This window comes from Aythya fuligula, chromosome 3 (assembly GCF_009819795.1).
Source record: "Aythya fuligula isolate bAytFul2 chromosome 3, bAytFul2.pri, whole genome shotgun sequence".
Taxonomy (NCBI): domain Eukaryota; kingdom Metazoa; phylum Chordata; class Aves; order Anseriformes; family Anatidae; genus Aythya; species Aythya fuligula.
This window is the reverse complement of record NC_045561.1, coordinates 116,947,270-116,960,461: the sequence shown is the minus strand read 5'-3', so window position 1 is coordinate 116,960,461 and position 13,192 is coordinate 116,947,270. Positions and strand designations below refer to the sequence as shown.

At 40.1% G+C, this 13,192-nt stretch overlaps 1 protein-coding gene across 2 annotated transcripts in view; it reads right to left on the bottom strand.

Moving 5' to 3' along the window:
• Nucleotides 1-13,192, bottom strand: part of KIF13B (kinesin family member 13B) — a 118,237-nt gene that overhangs the window by 12,663 nt on the left and 92,382 nt on the right. The window contains exons 36-38 of one of the 2 annotated variants that reach the window (XM_032183535.1): nt 12,662-12,682; nt 5,848-5,965; nt 4,787-4,920 (exon numbers count right to left, since the gene is read on the bottom strand). In XM_032183535.1, coding sequence (XP_032039426.1) covers nt 4,787-4,920; nt 5,848-5,965; nt 12,662-12,682 — 273 coding nt within the window. The remainder of the gene's footprint in view (nt 1-4,786; nt 4,921-5,847; nt 5,966-12,661; nt 12,683-13,192) is intronic. The other variant, XM_032183536.1, reaches the window with a different exon arrangement.

Here is a 13,192-nt window from a genome sequence, read left to right as displayed (position 1 = left end):
AACCGCCTCTATTTTTTAATGCACTTACAGAAAAGGCTTCTGTCTATTCAGATACTTTTTCATTAACTGCCCTTATTTTATTATTATTTTTTAATTTTAATTTTAATTTATATATATATATATAGATTAATTACTATAACTGCACTGGAAGGTGAAAGAGAACAAATAGAGGGCTGCCTTCTTGTGTCACGTCTGCATTTCTATACCATAAAACAAACATGAATTACATTAGCACATGGAAATTCAAAGAGGAGTGTGCATTTTAAGACAGCTGTGAGTCAAGATCTCTCATTTAAGCCATGTGCTAACGAAGACATTTGACCATCCAACAAGGTTCTTGACTATGAAGGTCACCAAAATGCACTTCTCAAATGCACGGTGGTCAGAGGTATGAGCCACAGCAATGTCAAAAGCCAGAAACTGAAATACAAATATGTACATTTTTAATGCCAGCACCCGATGATGCCCTAAAATGAAATTATACGGGCAGTTCCTGGAGATCAACAGGGTCATAAGGTAAAGAGCAGTAATTCTGCTTGGTGCACACTATGAAAGCCTCAGCATGTTAATACAAAAGACAGGCTTCAAGAGCGCGCACATAATATAATTAAGCAAAGATAGATGAAACTCTGATTCCCATCCACCTGCATATTTTAAGCAAGTGTTTTAAACTTTTCCTGATCAGCACTCTGGGTTGGTAAGGCTTTAAATCTTGTACACTATGGTACCAAGCCTTTCAAAGAATAAACTAGGAAAATAAAAAGCAATTGCAGTAATCCAAAAGGTTTATTTATTTTTTTTATTTACAGAGTACTGGCAATTAACTGAAAGGCAGCAGATAACTGATAAAATAGGCATTTTCTAACTTAAAAGTATATAAACAGCTTCATCAGAAACCCATCTTTTAGGTACATAAACAGCTTCATCGGAAGCCGTTCTGCTAGTTACATAAAGAATCCTATTATGCCAAATTAATTCAATCTAACTAATTAGAGAGCAGGAAGTTCTTTCAATTATTTTATGTGCTGTCTGAGAAACACACTTGAATACGAGAGCAGATTTCATTAATTGCGGTTCATTATTCTCCAGATTAGTTACTAAACTTGCATCAGAAGGTCAAAGACAGCAATTTCGTTAGCTGCCACCACCTTGACTGGAATCGCTCTGCGCTTCTGAAACTCGGGCAACAACGGGCTACAAACAAAAACAGCACTGGGAAAGACCAGCTCGTTAGGATAGTGCTTACTTTAAGATTGGTGACAGCCTCAGCGACGGCGTGTGACTGAAATAAATTGCAAAAAAAGGGTGTTTTCGGAATGGGTGATGAGAAATCTTGTCTCCTATTTACTTGCAGGGGATCTGAGATTTGATAACGTATCCACTCGGGGAGCTGTTCGGTCACGATGAACTCAACTTCACTTATAAACTTGCAGAAAAAGGTTAAGTACTGCTCCCTTGGAAATAATGCTCCAAAGCACTAAAACCAGCCCAGCCGCAAGACCCTGCTTACAAGATGCAGCACAACAAAGCCACTGCTTTCTGCAGACGTGTGCCCTGATAATTGACCTGTAATGAATCGGAGGTTCAATACAGCAGCAGCCATCTAGCTCAAGATGGTTCACCAGCATATTGTTAATGATATTAGATAACTCAGTACCCTCAAGTACTGGAACAGATAGGCACTGAAAAGTGAGCTGGACAAGAACTTTGGAAATTCTGTTTCGTTTAAATGGATTTGCTTAGCTTTTTGGTATTTTTGCTATTAAGCATTTGGTATTTTTGTTCAAAAACCTGCTGTTTACTTGCATTTAGCCAGGTACGGGTGATTTAAATCTTTCCGTGTTCTTTGTGAGGCATTCCTTTGGTCATTTCTGTTCTTGAAACTACTTCTCTAAATTTGCTGTTTACTGTAATAGAAATCCAGCAATTCCCTGTTAAGTGGCCAGGCTCTTTTGCAATTGCAGTTGAAATATCTTTTCGGCTTCATCTCCCCCTTATGCTTTTTGTAGTTTATTGCCTACCCTCACCCTGCACACTCAATTCCATCCCCTGACACTCTGCATCAAAGCCTTATCCTTCCACAGAACTAAGGTGTACTCATTTGTGTTTTCCTGAGATGCAAAAATCCCATTTTTGTGTTCTCTCCGCCGTGCAGTTTCATACAATTATGCAAGAACTACGAGCTCGCTGCCTTACTCCGACAGGTTAACGATAAGGTGTGGGAGCTGATTGCCAAACACTGACCCCATAGCAGCCCCATCATCCACCCAGCACGCAGCCATTCATCACTGCCACCACCGAAATTCTGGCCAGTTTTTAACACCTATGAGCACATTAGCATCCTCAGGCCATTATAAGGGAACAGCAAGAAAGATTATGAGACATGATATTTATGATGTTCAAGCCAGTCCCACTATAACAGCACTTACTTATTTTTTGTGCTGCACAGAGGAAGCGAATCCTGTAGCAGTTCCTTCAATTTCTGCTCTCTTTTGTGCAGTGTGATTGCTAACAGGAGTGAAGAAGCCCAGTTTGCTAACTGATAGAACTGGGAAGAATAACTATAAATCTCTCAAACCACTGAGAACCACTGTATTTGTTACGAATCTGACTCGTTCTATTAAAAACCTAAAAGCACCAAGTAATGTCAAGATTTCATCTCATTACACTGATCCAGTGGTCATGGAAAACTTTAGGTTGCTCTCTAATGCAAACATGCATTATCAATGTGTATAAATATCTGAAGGGAGGGTGTCAAGAGGATGAGGCCAGGCTCTTTTCGGTGGTACCCAGTGACAGGACAAGAGGCAAGGGGCACAAACTGAAGCCCAGGAGGTTCCTGATAGATATGAGAAAATCCTTCTTTACTGTGAGGGTGACAGCACTGGCACAGGCTGCCCTGAGAGGTTGCTGAGAGGCTGTGGAGTCTCCTTCTCTGAAGATATCCCCAAACCTGCCTGGATGTGATCCTGTGCAACAAGCTCTGGGTGACCCTTTTTGGCATGGGGTTGGACCAGATGATTTCCAGTGTTCCCTTCCAGCCTCAGCCATTCTTGGTGCGATTCTGTGTGTGATTAAAACATCCCACAGTTCTGTTTATACATTAACTTTTCTTAAAAACAAATCAGAAACAGCATTCCTGCCTATTAAAAAACTGTTGTGATCATGACCTGATTATTTGAGTTTCCATAGTAATCCATAATATACTTAAAAATTCTCTAAAGTACATGTCTTGGTAGTCTAAAAGCAGACTTCAAGGCAAATAATGCAAGGCTGATCTTGAACAGTAGGAAGGAGTGGGAACAGGTGGTTAGACTAGAGGCAGGAAATTGGACCTCATTTCTAATCTCAGCTCTCCTTGATTCAGTAAGAATTCAAGAAGTGGTGAAAGGCTCTCAGTGCAATTGTAAAGAGCACCTATTTGCATCTTTCAATACCCAAATACCTTTAAGAAAGTCACTGTCTTAATTTTAATAATCTAAATCTCATTGATGAGGAAGGTTACACGACTCCAGACTCCACACTAAACCTCTTGTAAGCAAAAGGCAACATGAAAAATGTAAAGCATAAAGTTGGGTAAGATTTGGGAGTGAAACTTGCTCGTTTTATTATTTTGTAAAGAATAAAACATAAAGTAAAAATATTTAAAATTTGCTTTATTTCTTATTTGTACTAGGTCTGCCGTAAATTACACCAAAACTTAAATACTTTTACAAGTATTTGGTTTTGGTTTGTTTATTTATTTAACGTTTCACTGTATTTCTACTGTGACAAAATTCCTTGTAATCCTGAGATGTTCTTATAATGGCAGACCTAGCTGTAGCAAACAGTGGAATAGAATCTCTGGATCCAACGATAATATTTTTGTTGTTTTGCTTTAGAAACACACCCTCTAAAACATCTGCCTGCATGTGAAGAGGTGAGAAAGGTCTAAGTTTACAGACAGTGTGCTTCCAAAACTCCAGACTAATGAAGGAGCTTCCATCTACCAAGAGATAGCTGCGTGCTTAACAAAGCACAGACCAAATGGCCTTCCACAAACTTTAACAAGTGGGATCTGGCTCCAGATTTATCTTCATAATCATTTTTAAATATTCCAGACTCACACAGTAGAGGGCTTTTCCTTTATAAACTACGGTTTCTCAAAGAGAATATTATTTATAATGTGAGTCTGTATTTCATCTGTTTTCTTTAAAAGACAGTAGTGTTTTGTACTCTGCTTGATCATGCATTAACTGCCCCTCACAGCACAGAAGCCTCATTTGGAGCCCAGCATTCAAAAAACCACCACTGCCACCACTAACAGCAAAAACAAAACAAAACAAAATACTTCTCTGGCATGTGTAATAAATAAGAGAATGAACAAAAGCAACTGTCCCAAGTACATAGCAGAGGATGGAAAAATGCGACGTGAGATGGGGCAGGGGAGGAGGAAGATGGTAAATAAAATAAAAAATTAAAAATAAAATTACATTTGCCACTTGGCAATACACAAACAACCCTAAGTGCACTTCATAAATTTTACTATTGTTGCTGCAAGTGGTATTACCATAAATCATGTTGGTAGTGTACTTGGCACTTGGAAAAAGCCAAGCAGGCGGAGTGTATCAATAAGTTTAAACAGCTCCACTATCTCTGGGCAGAATGGAGGGGAAATGCATCACAGGGCTTTACTATGACTAAGAGCTTGGTTTGCACTGCAACAACATATAAAATAGCACTCTGCCAGCAAGTCTAACAGCACTCACCAGTATTACTGCATAGGCAATTTGATTTAATATTTTACCTGCTGTGCAAGAGGAGAGGTCTGCCTGCCCTTTTTCTCATCTCTAACAGGAAAGAGAGACTTCAGCAGCTTTGGCATCTGAGGCACGAAGGACTTGACAGGATTCAGGTAGGAAGCAGCGAGGCTACCAAGGCCTGTTGGAAAAATTGAAAAATGTGATCAGTTATGCTTTTGGAGGAAAAAAAAAGTAATCGTTTTAGTTCTAAAATGACTTCTTCCAGTGGTCAGTCTGAGAAAAAGCACTGAGTGCTTGCTCCTCCCTTGAAAGGGATATAAAAATCTGGATAAGTTTTAATCTGTGGCCCCATTATACAGAAAGTTTTTCTCATCGCATGGTGTGAAAAAGTTTGCTCTTTCCCACTGGAAACATAAAGTGCTATATAACTTGCAGAAGTAGGAAAAAATCGAGAAGCAAAAGTGAAAAAAAGATGTTGATACAACACACAATTCTGATGACAATAACAGAGCCTGCCAAAAGTAAAAGACGAAAAGATCCAAGTTAAGAAAAAGAAAAAAGTTTGGGACATCCAACTCTTCTTGCTAATACTGCAGTTTTTTTCTATTCTGCTCTCCCTTGAGTAAAAGTAGTTAGACATTAAAAACCTCACTATGTATCACTGCACTCTCAGCTGTACGTTAGGCGCACGTACTGCAAAATAACCATCCAATTCCAGCACTGGTTATTTTCTAAAGCATTAGCAGCCTTGTTGTCTTTGCTGTTTTACTCATGTAACACATAGCATGCCCTGAGCCCAGCTAACTACTGGCTTTAGAAATTGAGCTCTTGAGATAAAGACTGCATTTTCCGAAATCAAAGACAACTTAAACACATGGCATTTGTCACTTAGCAAAACTCTGTCAGACAAAGGCGAGGCTAGCTAGAGTAGGCAGCTTAGTCACAACTGCTAAATGCTCACGGAGAGGTAACTGCACAGACATTGCTTTGGAGGAGATGTTTCTCTGCATCTCTGAAAGCAGCTCAGCTCCGTTTGGCACTCAGAAGCTGGGGTGATTTCACTCCATTTTTGTGAGAGCTGTCTTAGGTTTAGGAAAGCTCGTACCTGCATCAGGAGAGTGGTTTTGCTGCCCAGAGCCTGGCAGGGAGGTACGAGATGGACTGATGCCTCTGCTGGTGTTTGCAGCACCTTGGGATACATCTTGCTGACTTTCCCATCGGCCCTAGGGAAAAAAAAAGTTGCATTTTTCCAAGTTAGCACAGCCCCAAGAGTACAGCAATTCTTACACACCATGCCAGCTTGCACAGCACCTTTGCAAAATTCAGAATTGGCCGAGCTTAGCAAAGACAATTCCCCGAAGCACCGTTAGTTGAAACACCCAGTCCTGGAAAGACAAGCTCCCATCAGCATCAAGGCACAAAAAGAGCCTGCTCAGAGACATTAAAGCTACAATATTTCACTCAATTTGGGAGTTGAGCGCATTATGACCAGGTGAAAATAAAATAGTACTGCCCCAAATTCCTAACTATTTGGTGTATCTGCTCAGGAAGTGGATGAAGTGTCAGAAAGGAGGGGTGAGGACAGACAGAGCCCTGAGCAAGAAAAGAAATAGGATCTTAAACCCAAAGGCTGGCACATTAGTGCCTAGGGTCAGATATGGCTGTGTTGATCAGATCAAGAGGAAATAATCGTGGAAGTTGCATTTCTGTTTAACGGCCTGGCAAAGAGAGAGATGGAACACACGACAACAAATTGTAGATACCAGGAGCCGGGAAAAAGATTAAGTAAAGACAGGTTGGAGTTTTGATGTGGTTATGAAGATGAAAGATGATGATTTGCAGACCTGCCTGAGTGCAGACGAGGGGTAAGAAACAGCAGCAGAGCACGGCAGGCCCCCTGCCTCCAAGGGTGCCCAGGAGCCCCTGGGTGGGTTTTGACAACACGGATCCCAAGGGAGGGAGCCACATTTCATGGGGTGGGAGTTCTCTATATCACGGGGTCACTGGGGTTTTGCATCTTCCACCCCAACCTTACAGGTCAGAGGCTGGCCCGGCGACAGTTTCTCGGTGAATACAAAGAATTACCGAGCTCTCATTTCATAGATTTTGAGAATTTAAGTGGCAATATCCCGTTTTCCTAGCCCTATCGTGTCATAAGGTAACATCTTTTAGAGAGCATTGCAGTGTCATCGCAGACAAATCTAGTGACTGCCAAAGGGAATCTGAGGAAGCTGCTGCTAAAAGTTTTATGTAGAGATCTTAATGCAATCCAATATATGTTGAGAGGACCTATGGGTGAAAACAGCCTGGCCTTGAATGCTGCAAAGTCTCAATATCTCGTGGAAAATTGTTGTATTTTGTTGTATTATGTTGTGTAACTCTGGAAAAAAGTTGTATTTTTCCAGAAATACAAGTTGTGAAGGCCGGGTGGTGGTAAGGCAACCAACCTGACATACATCAAACTCCAATCACACTTCTGGAAAGAAGTTGGGCTATGGTCTGCACAGTATCTGCCCTTGTCTTCATTATAGTATATCTATATCATGCTGGTTCTTTTAAAAGACTTAGTAGAAACACTTGCAGAATGAGGTGGCACAGTGAACAAACTAGAAAGGAGTCAGTAGAGACCTGCTACATCCCAGACCACAAGTTTTACATAGTTTTCCAGGGGAAGAGAAGGGAAACGCTTTTTTTTCAAGAAGCTTCACACTGTGGGATGCAAGGAAATAATCTGACCTTGAACAGAAAAATGACAGGCAGCGAAACCAATCTCAACTGTAACTTCAAGTTGTGAATGCTTCACAAAGAATAAATAAGCCAGGGTATGAGGAATAGATTTCTCCAATGGGTTGAAGGTCACAGCGAGCAGCCCAGAGCAAAAATCGTTTCCATTCGGATCTATAAGTTAGTCCCACAGAAGCTGTCCTGCTTTGAATAGCAAGTAACATGCACTTCTGCAGAGTCTTCAGACTTTTAGCAGCTACGTTATTAGATGTAGAGACAACGGGCTCGGTTTCTGTGAAGTAACATTTGGGATACCTAAAGAGTAGCGGGTGTCTGAGTTGACTGGAGGCAGCCATCCCGAATGTCAAAACTGATGTAACCCAGGCTGGGAGCAGCAATAACTCCAGGGGTTTGTTTAGTCTTGTGTTTTTGAGGACTTTGGAGTTTAAAGCCCTTCTTGAAAGCTTCCTATCAGCGAGGATGACAGAGCTATTCCACCTTTACCGTAAGCCTCGAACTGAAGTGTTATCTTTGACCTGCAACTCTCACGTCTTGCACGCATCAAAAAGTCCTGCCTGTGTCTGGAAAATTCTTTCCACGAAATGCTTCTGTGAAACAGCCTTTCCTATCCCACTCCACAGAAACTCTTACCCAGGTTTTGCTGTCTCGCATTTCAACTAGTGCTGATTTCTTTTAGCTGGCCTGGCTGCCTGCGGTCATGCCCAAATTACATCCATTCAGAAGTCTGCTTTCTTATCCTGATGTTGTGACCATTTCACACTCCGCAGTAGATTTTTAAAGCCAGCATGGAAACGTCCAGCGACTTAATGCAACGCACTCAGGGATGTGGAATTTTTTTCTGAAGTCTTCCCCGGCTCCCATTGATTGATTAGTTTGCAAGAGGAAAGCCAAAATGGAAGAAGAGTTCAGATTATATCCAGATCAGAAGAACATCTCGGTGTAATTCAGTCTTCTTTGCATGCACCAGCTCAGCGGTGTTGAAGGAGTTTAAAGAAAGCAGAATATTTGGTGGATATGGTCACAAGACTCAAAGAGTCTTGAAAAACTATTTGGTTTTGTAACCTTCGGGTCTGGTACTGCCATCAGCCTGGTAAATTAGCCTGGTGCTGACATTAGCCTGGCATCAGATTAAGAAAAAAAACAACTATGGAAGAGTGGAAAACATCTGAAAGTTTCTTTTTGGAGGATGTAAAGCTTAATTAGAGTTACTTTCTGATCTTACGATGAGCATCAACTTACTAAAGACAAATGGACAAAGGTGGCAGGTCCTAATCATTTTCTACTCACAGGCCAAGCCTACAAGGCTCCTGGAGACCACAGAGAGATAAGAAATAGACTACGGGGAGAAAGTTTTCTAACTTACTACAACACTGGCTCAATGCAGGTAAGGAGCAACTGAATCGTTCTCTGAATCACGATTTATTGAGTCAGAAGTGCCCTTCATTGACTGTTCCAACAAAAATCATTTCAGGCAAGCATGTTGGCTTTCTAGACCTGTTTGAAGAGTGGTTCAAAAAAATCAGAGTAGATAAGGAACAGAGCAAAACACTTCCAAGAAATTCATCCTGCACAGAAAAAATGGCAGGATTTAGTGATTTTCTCTTTAAGAAAAAACCTTTTTTTCTAAGTATCTTCAGTAAATTTAGTTTCAGCCTTAATATTATGGATGACTACATGTCCTACATAATGTTAAGTATTTTGCCAGACTAAATAAAATACAGATCCTAAGGACAGGAATGTGCACTTGTGAATAGGATTTATCTGGCCATATATTCAAAGCATTTAGGTTTTTCAAATAACAAATACTTTGTTTTGGGAGGAAAGATCATCATTTTAGACTGTAGCTCCCACACGTTAGGGGTAATGTTACCCTCAATTCTGAGGTGACAGCAAACCATTAAGAAGTAGGTAAATCGGGGCAGCATGTGGAGAAACTTATTTGCAAAAGAAAATGCTGAGGACAACTGAAAGGGTCAACTGCCGTGCTAAGAATCTGCAGAGGCAAAAGGTAGTTGATGAATGACTGCTTTTACTAAACTGGATTGAAAGATAACCCATCTCAATCTCTCAAAAGAAAAAAAAATATTAACTTTATTAACTTGATAGAGTTCCCAAGTTTCACATATGCACGTTACACAGCACTCTCAGATGATTGCTTTGTGCATTCACTAACTGAAACACTTAAAGTCCAAGCAATTGGTATTATTTAAGTGCTGTGAATCTTTCCTCTATCAAGAAGGGTGGTCAGAAGAAGGAAGGAAGCTTGTAAATCATTCGCCCTGAGGAGCCATCATTTCATGAATATATTTGGTCTGTGCCAAGTGACCAAACAGAGGTCAAGTGACTTAATTTAACAAATCAAAAATAGCCACCGGAAGAACACTTGTCATTTGATGCATTTTGATACGAAGTTGTTCAGAAAGTGTGGTATTTCTATAATACCTTCTCCTTCTTGTCCACTGCATTCCCTTCTTTCACTCATCCCCCGTGAAAAACATCAGGGTTCAGTCATAAAATCTTTACAGCAAATATGGGTGATCACTACTAAAGTCATCTACAGCCTTTACCCAACAATGATCTTTTTCTTGAAGTTGATAGACCATTAAAATTCTGCCACTGGGTAAGAGAAATGAACAGTTCTTGTGTTTTATTATTTTAGCAGTTCAGAAAAGACTTATGGAAGAAGTGACAAGGTAGCACATATTTAAGCATACAGCTTGGGTGAAAGGCACTTGTGAGAGTATTCAAATTTATTTACATCGTACCAATTTGATGAAAAGAACCTCTGGTTCCCTGTAAAACCTGAAGGTTAAGCGGCACAATCTTGTCGTATTCGGCTTTTGGATACAAGGCTTTTGAGCTACAAACTTCTGGGCCTTTTGGAAAGGAGAGACAGCAGTCGGAGAATGGTTATTGTGCAAAGGTATTTTAAGCACAGCTCGTGAAATTTTTCATCAGCATATGATTATAGCCTTAACATCTGCTGTAAAACAGGTCAGAGGTGTCTTCCATTCTTTATGCAACTGATTCATCAGTTTAAGTCAACGGAATTTATAAGTCAACAGAATTTTTAAGCTTCCACTGCAAGTATTTCACAATGCAAAAATCCAGCTCTGTATCTTATATCAGCACTAAGGGACTCTATACTTCCACCTGATATGATGTGCAGGATGAAACAAAATTAATCTTACTCTCTAATAACCATACCTGTAGTGATAATAGGAGTAAAAGCTGGCTTTTGCTCATTTAAGGAAGAAGTTGTAACTTAGAGGGGATATCAAATGCTATCCCGTTAACCTAACATTTGTGAGACTGTTTTCTGAAGTTAATTTAGAAGACTTCCCTCTGTCTTCTCATCAAATTAGTTAAGCTCATAAATTATTATTTTAATCACCATTGGGGTTTTTTATTTCATATAAACATGTATCTCACTGTCAGGTTTGGCCTGCTCTTTGGAAGTTCTCTGTGCTATTAATACACCAAGATATTCTTTAGAGGGTTTTTTTCAAAATACACCAAACTCACATGTCTTCTCCAGTCCTGGAGATGGGCTTTTCTAGCTCTTCATGGGAGCGTGACCACTCATCCACGTGTAGGAACAAAGATTCAACTACAGCTGCAAGATGAGTCCAGGCCCTAATTCTGGAATCTTTTTTCGGCCTGCCTGGTTTAGTCGGACCTATACCACAGTTACTTCTTTTTCTAACTTTTTAGAGGAGAATGAGTTCTGGCTATTCATTATGCTGAAAACTGAAGTAGAATCCACATTCACAACCTTACCAGGACGAATGGTGCTTTACATAGAGGAATGAAGCTCAGGAGCCTTCCTACAGAGCTTAAGATCCATGATGAAGGCAGCAGCAATGCCACGAATAACAACATTAAAATTAGAGAGGAAAATGAAGTAATGGAATAAAAGCTAAGGAGAGGAAGACTCTGATATAAGTAAAGGCTTCCACTAATATTAACGTACACAGGCTTGGCAGATAAGTCCTGCACCCAATTCAGGATGCAATTACTATATTGTGACTGACATTTCTGATGATACAATACACCACTTGTTTGAGATTAGCTTATTATAGTCACTTGAAAACAAAAACAAATTCCCAGAAGAATAATGATTCATCACTGCTGGAGAAGACTTCTTTTTCCACTTGAACTGCCCTCCAAGTGACAAAAGACATCTAACTTAGCTAAAAATCAGCATATGAAACCATCCGTGGATCTTTTATGCTGAAATACAGAGGGATGCTGTTACCAGTGTGCTTTGTGTGCACTACAGGAACGTTTAAGAATTTGATTAATGTTTCATTGTGATTACAGAAGCTTCCATTCATCTCCCTATAGAAACTGAACCAGAGGCCCATTTGAAGTCAGAAATCTCTAGGAGGGGAGTTTGTAATCCCCCAATAAGCCACTATTACTGTCCTGAGCAACAAGCAGCTTTAAAGTAAGCATGTTACAAGCAAGGAGGTAAGCTACACAGCCTCAGCCCCAAGTCAGAGTGGTAAAACATTTGTCAGTGGCTACACCAAAGGAGGCAGAGCTGCAAAAGCCCATGCAAACCACTACCAATGAACTCGGTTAACCAAACCTTGGTACAACTAAGGGGACACGCAGTCGTTCCTCTGAGAGTGTTAACATGATAAGAAGGATAAACGTGGTTTTCCATTGGCCCACTGTTAATTTAAATTCACTCTTTGAAAGAAATCAAGAGTTGTTACCACTGAACTGTCTGAAGCCAGAAAGCCTGAGAAAGATTTGAAAGAAATTCTCAACGTTTATCTCATTTCCAGGCTGCACATGGTTGGCACACATTTGTTTGCTTTTATGTCTGTTTTATTTTTATTTTTTTTTAAGCAAAAAGGGGGTCATTTCTGAAATAACTTCACCCTGCCCAAGGAACTCGGAAAAATGCCATCTAAACAGCTATAGCTTTGTAGCAAACCACAAGATGCCCCCAAGAAGAAGAATCTTCTCTCCTTTGTACCAATTTCACACTGTGTTAATGACAGGCTTTTCAATGGAAAAAAATCATTTGCTGCCTACTATGCAAATGAGACACCAACAGCAGCATCTTCAAAGCAGGAAGGAAAAGCGTTTAAGTGAGCAAAATAAACTTTATAGTGAGATAAAATTATTATCCCACTCATTAGGTGGACCTAATGCATTACCTCTGCTGGGACCTTTGGACTCTGAAACATGCAATGAGGGAAATCATTGAGAGGAGGGGAAGAGAAAAACAAAAATCATTAAGGACTCTGGACTTTAATTTTCACTTAAAAAAAATAAGATATTGACACTTCCCACAGTTCTCTCCAAACAGAAGTTGCTGTAAGCACTTTATCACCTGCACATATTTTAGCATTCTCTACATGGATCAGATGTAGCAGATTTAGCAACCAATGCTAGAGCACTACATCAAAATTCTATTATTCTGTGCAACTGCATTATGCATTAAAATGCCTTGTCACCACTAGATGCTCCCTTTTAAAATGACTACATGCTCACTGGGCAGAATATCTATCAGGAGAAGACCCTTTAGTTTATCTAGGCTTTGGAAAATAAGCTTAAATTTAATCTTTCAGTTTTTAAAGAAATGCTTTTGATCTATGCTGTTATTTTTAAGGAGTGTAATGGACTGAATTATCAAATCACCCACTGCAAGCCTAAAACTGCTCGTTTCCCTCTGAAGGGCAGAGGCT